The sequence below is a fragment of the Saccostrea cucullata genome, unplaced genomic scaffold (genome assembly GCF_032062105.1).
Source record: "Saccostrea cucullata isolate Sc308-1 unplaced genomic scaffold, CSIRO_AGI_Scuc_v1 ctg22751, whole genome shotgun sequence".
Classification (NCBI taxonomy): domain Eukaryota; kingdom Metazoa; phylum Mollusca; class Bivalvia; order Ostreida; family Ostreidae; genus Saccostrea; species Saccostrea cuccullata.
Genome location: NW_026932828.1, coordinates 1 through 5,138, shown reverse-complemented (window position 1 = coordinate 5,138; position 5,138 = coordinate 1). Strand labels below are relative to the sequence as shown.

At 31.5% G+C, this 5,138-nt stretch overlaps 1 protein-coding gene across 1 annotated transcript; it reads left to right on the top strand.

Annotated features, from left to right (window-relative positions):
- Positions 1 to 2,810: 2,810 nt before the first annotated feature.
- On the top strand, positions 2,811 to 5,138 carry LOC134236305 (protein argonaute-1-like). The gene is made up of 7 exons (XM_062718482.1): positions 2,811 to 2,866; positions 3,001 to 3,048; positions 3,152 to 3,274; positions 3,563 to 3,696; positions 3,893 to 4,077; positions 4,815 to 4,972; positions 5,102 to 5,138. The coding sequence occupies exons 1-6, from the start codon at positions 2,858 to 2,860 to the stop codon at positions 4,907 to 4,909; spliced, it is 594 nt and encodes a 197-aa protein (XP_062574466.1). The 5' UTR covers positions 2,811 to 2,857; the 3' UTR covers positions 4,910 to 4,972; positions 5,102 to 5,138.

The following is a 5,138-nucleotide window of genomic DNA, read 5'->3' as shown; positions in this document are numbered from 1 at the left end:
GGCTGAATCTTCAAATGGCTATAACTCCCTTGTTTTTTAACCAAACAGGATGGGATTTTGAACATAGATAAATATAAGGGACTCCTACAAGAAGGTGTATTCTTCATGCACTTGCTTGCACGTGCGTGCACGTGAAATGAGTGAAATTAAAAATACACTCGAATGAGTGTATTTTTTAATACTTCTGAATAACATCTTTGATATATTAAAATATATAGATAGTGTAGACAAGATAATATGGCTGTTATGCACATGAACACGCGTACAATGCTTAAATTTAAATATATTTTGTATTCTTCTGGAAAGACCTTGATAAGTTTAAATTCCATTAAGTATTTCTTATTTAATAGAGATTACAGGGAATATGGCACCAAAAGGGAGTTGGGGAGCGTTTGGGGAACATCTGTAACGGTCCCCGTTACAATTAGCACTAGTTTATAATTTATTTTTGTTTAATAGTTATGATTTCATTGAATTCTAATCACAAGAAATAGATTAAAGAAGATTTTTTTAATTTGCTTTTTTCACTTTATGTTAATTTAAGAATATTATTAATTTTTAGGATAATTGTATAAAAAACCCATTCTATCATTAATACTGAAAAAGTTCTTATTGTAACTTAGAAGAAAATGATGAGAGGGTAGTCAATTAATCCCTCGGGATTAATTATCTAGCCTGCTGCAGGAAAGTAGTAGGCTTTTCTTTATCTGTCTTAGATTAATGAGAACCTTTGTCTGCAACTGCTGTTTGTTTGAAGTTAAGGTCAAGCCTTCATGATATCTGCATTCATTGAAGGCTGGCATTTTATATAACACAAGCCTCATAATTGTTTAAGGTTCATCGATACTCTGATAAGAGAGATAACTCAACAGATAAGAAAGATAACTTTCTGCAGACATTTTGTTATGAAATTCAGTAAATTGTCATGCCAGAGTTTACAAATCTCTATCTGGACCATTTTATTGTTAACTCAAGCAAACCTATCCCATCATTCAGAGGTTGATTTCTAGTTCTATTGCTAGTATATGCAAAAATTATTTTGAATAGTTTACCTAAAATATTTACACTCAGTTCCTTTAAACGGTGTAAATTGATAAAAAAATCTATTTTTTAACGTGAAAGTCTTAATAGTTGTAAAGAAATAAAAGCCGCAGAATTATTTATAAACATTTAATTGATATTTTATTTCATTAAAAAAGAATTTCAAGGGCGATAATGGAACGATAACTCTTGCTTATGGATGCATTTTATTTTACATGCACAAAAAACAATTTGATATTCTGTTTTAAAAAAGCATCGCTCCAGTATGTTTTCTAAAGGGAATCAGATAGGTATGAGAGTAGATATTATTTTTATATATACCTCATATTTCTAATTTAATTGTGAGATTAAAAATAATTGATCTTTCAATCCATATCAAATTTTCTTCAAATCATGATTTGACATATCATTATTTCTGAAAAAGTAAGCAACGCTTCAACTTCAAACTATTTTTTATTTGAATTGAATGTTATAGTTTTTCAAAAAATAATGTTTGGAATTTTAAAAAAAAGTTGTGAAATGGGGAGCAGAGGGATACTGTCCCTTAAATATACATTCAATGTTAAATTGTTCTTTACTGTCTAATGTAAATACAAGGATATTATTTTCAGGTTTTTGAATTTTAAAAATTATCTTGAAATTTTAAGAATACAGTTGTTTTGTACATTTTTTGTATTCCGTAAGCTGCGACCTATTAATTCTACCCCATGGCGGGGCCCTTGCTGACTGGTCAGTTTTCTATTTTTTTTTGTATTTAATATGTACATTACTTTGATATATTATGTCAGCTGAATTTTATTATTATGAAAATTAATAAATAAGAGTGTGCTATTAACTTCACCCACACACTATCAATTTAATAAGAGATGTCAGACAAGTCAGTGATATTTGAGTGTTCTAGGGGTTTATTTTATTTGTTTTATGTTCATAAAAATACCTGGTGTGCAATCTGAACATGGGATGAATTACTGTCAATGTGTAGGGATACAATGTCTTATCTTAACTGTTATTATCTTACTAGATGCTTTTTTTCCATTGTGAAAGGGCAAAAATAACCCTATACACTATATTTGATTTGAGGTGGAAGTGTTGCTAGCCTCACAGGACCTGAATATACATCAAGATTAAGAGAATTATGAGATTATTTTAGTCAACGTGTCAAAGTTTTATGTCAAAACTTAAAAAAAAAAAAAAAAACAAAAAAAAAAAAAAAAAACAGTAACATAAGCAATTAAAAGTGCAATCATTTGAAAAAACTTTTGTTGTAAACATATTAAATAATTTATCTTTAGATGATTCTCTGGGATAAAATGAATTAACATCAATTTATAATTTTACTATATTTTTTTTCACTGTAGACATCCCCATTTGCCATGTCTACAGGTGGGACAAGAACATAAACACACATATCTTCCATTAGAGGTAAAGGTTTAATTTAATCTACCAGTGTCATGGGTATTTGTTTTGATCTACCATTGTAAATTAGTTTTTTATTTTAATATAGCTTATGATTTAATTTTTCTGGAGACCCGCAGGCAACATGTGTTCTTTATTGGTGACTCTTGCAACATTCATTTTCTGTGATTTCTTAAATTAAATGATGCATTCAGTACAAACTGCAAAGCAGAATCCTTTTATTTAAAGTCTCATCTTGAAATATCAGTACACTCTTATAAAGACATGTTCAGTATTCACAATTATAGTTATATGCCTTGAGAATTTGGAGGTATATATATTCTTTCCTTATTGTAGGTTTGTAATGTTGTTGGAGGCCAGGAAATTTTAAAAAAAATTGACTGATCTCCAGACATCTACCATGATCAGGGTAAATAACTCTGTCTTAATGAAGTTAGAATACTGCTGTGGCAGTTATTGTAACCACTGTGAAAATTGTATTGATAAGGATGTTTTAGTATTGCTTTCAGCAGTTGTGTATTGTTCTGTATATTTTTTCTACAGGCAACGGCAAAGAATGCACCAGACAGAGAAAAAGAAATCAATACTTTGGTATGTAATAAAAAAAATTGAACTTAAGAATGAAATTAAACTGTGACATATTTTATATTAAATGAGACCTCCCATTATTATAAAATGTACATAACATATATAGGTCAAGAAGGCTAACTACAATGCGGACCCCCATCTGAGGACATTTGGAATCACTGTCAACCCTCAAATGATGGACCTGCATGGAAGAGTCCTGTCACACCCTAAACTGCAGTATGGGGGAGCGGTCAGTATTTATACAAGCATACAAAAGATAGACAGACATACAAAAAAATAGAAAAGTGTACAAAAAAGACACCCTCCCCAAATATAAATGAACGAGCTGTCAGTGTCTATAAAAGCATATAAAAAATTTACTGTCATCTGTTATGTTACTTGTGTACCAGGATTTCATAGGGGAAACAATCATTGTTAAACAGTCGTACAAAAAATATGCACCAATTTAGCTTTTCAAGATTTTATTTTGGTCATAAAATTCTAAAAAAATGTAATGTACAATTGTATCTACTTCCAGACTAAAGCCCAGGCCCTGCCAAACCAAGGTGTATGGGACATGAGAGGAAAGCAGTTTTACTATGGAATAGAAGTGCGAGTTTGGGCCATTGCCTGCTTTGCTCCACAGAGGAGTGTTAGAGAAGATGCACTTAGGTAAATATAAAAATTACCATTGTTTTTTAAAAATAATGTACATTTTGTTAGCCTTTCTGAAGTTTTGTTTCTTGTTCTTTTTATGATAAATTGTATTATTGGTAAAAATGGTAAAAGACCATATTAACTTGCCTACTTTAGAAAATGTATGCCTATGTTAAACAGCAAAACCTGATATTTCTGATTTCATTGGCAGGAATTTTACCCAGCAGTTACAGAAGATATCTACAGATGCGGGCATGCCTATCCTGGGTCAGCCCTGCTTCTGTAAGTACGCCACAGGTCCAGACCAGGTGGAGCCGATGTTCAGGTACCTGAAGAACACATACGCCGGACTACAGCTGATTGTGGTGGTACTACCGGGCAGAACACCAGTCTACGGTAAGACATCTGACAAACAATTCTTATGTGTAAGAAGTACATATATATTTGACAGCGTGTCCTTAAAATTCTGTATACTCATACATATTTCTCATGCAATTTTATAGAATTAAAACCAAAACAATTTTTTTCCATGTGTATCCATTTCTGCTTTTTAGCCCATTTCTGAGTGATGAAATTAAATGAGTATAAATATGGTACAAAGTTGTTTTTTTAATTACCAGGTATAGTGTTTTCTTTCTTGATTCTGTGTTATTTTAAAAGGTAATTTTGTTGAATGGGCTTTGTAAGCAGATTTTCAGTCTGCTTTGATTTAATCCCATAACAGCACATCATGCATTTCAGTCATTTGTAAATTGAAAAAATAGAGAAAGTTGATAATGATGAGTCATTAAACAATTATTGGAAAATGTTATGTACAATGTCAGAGCCTACTGGAATTAAATAAATGAAAACTTTTAACTTGTTAATAATGATGTTTTTGGTGAAACGTAAACAAGATTTTTATATTTTAACAATTCACAACCTGATTTCTACCTGAATAATTACTCTGACATTTCTTTTTCACTTTTGCATGTACATGTACTTTGAGAAAGTGAAAATATTTATATTCACTAATTTTAGTCCTTATAACATGTAGGGTCCAAATGCTGGAAATGCATTAAAAACTTGATAAGTATTTGATAAAATTCGAGGCACAAAGCATTAATTCTGTGTATGTGATCTTATGTTTGTAGCTGAGGGGAAAAGAGTGGGTGACATCCTGTTTGGGTTAGCCACACAGTGCGTGCAGTCTAAAAATGTCAACAAGACTTCTCCGCAAACTCGTTAACCTCTGTCTGAAAATTAACGTCAAACTCGGAGGCATCAACAACATCCTACTGCCAAGTAGTAGGTAAGGGGTTAATGGCCATGTAGCATCAATACATTTAACTCAGTGAATGGTAATTGTTATTTAATGAAAAGTAGTGTATTGGTAATTTTCCATGGTTTGTGGCTTATGTGCTGTATATTTGCTTTGTAGACCCCTTGTGTTTCGAGAACCAGTTATTTTCCTGGGG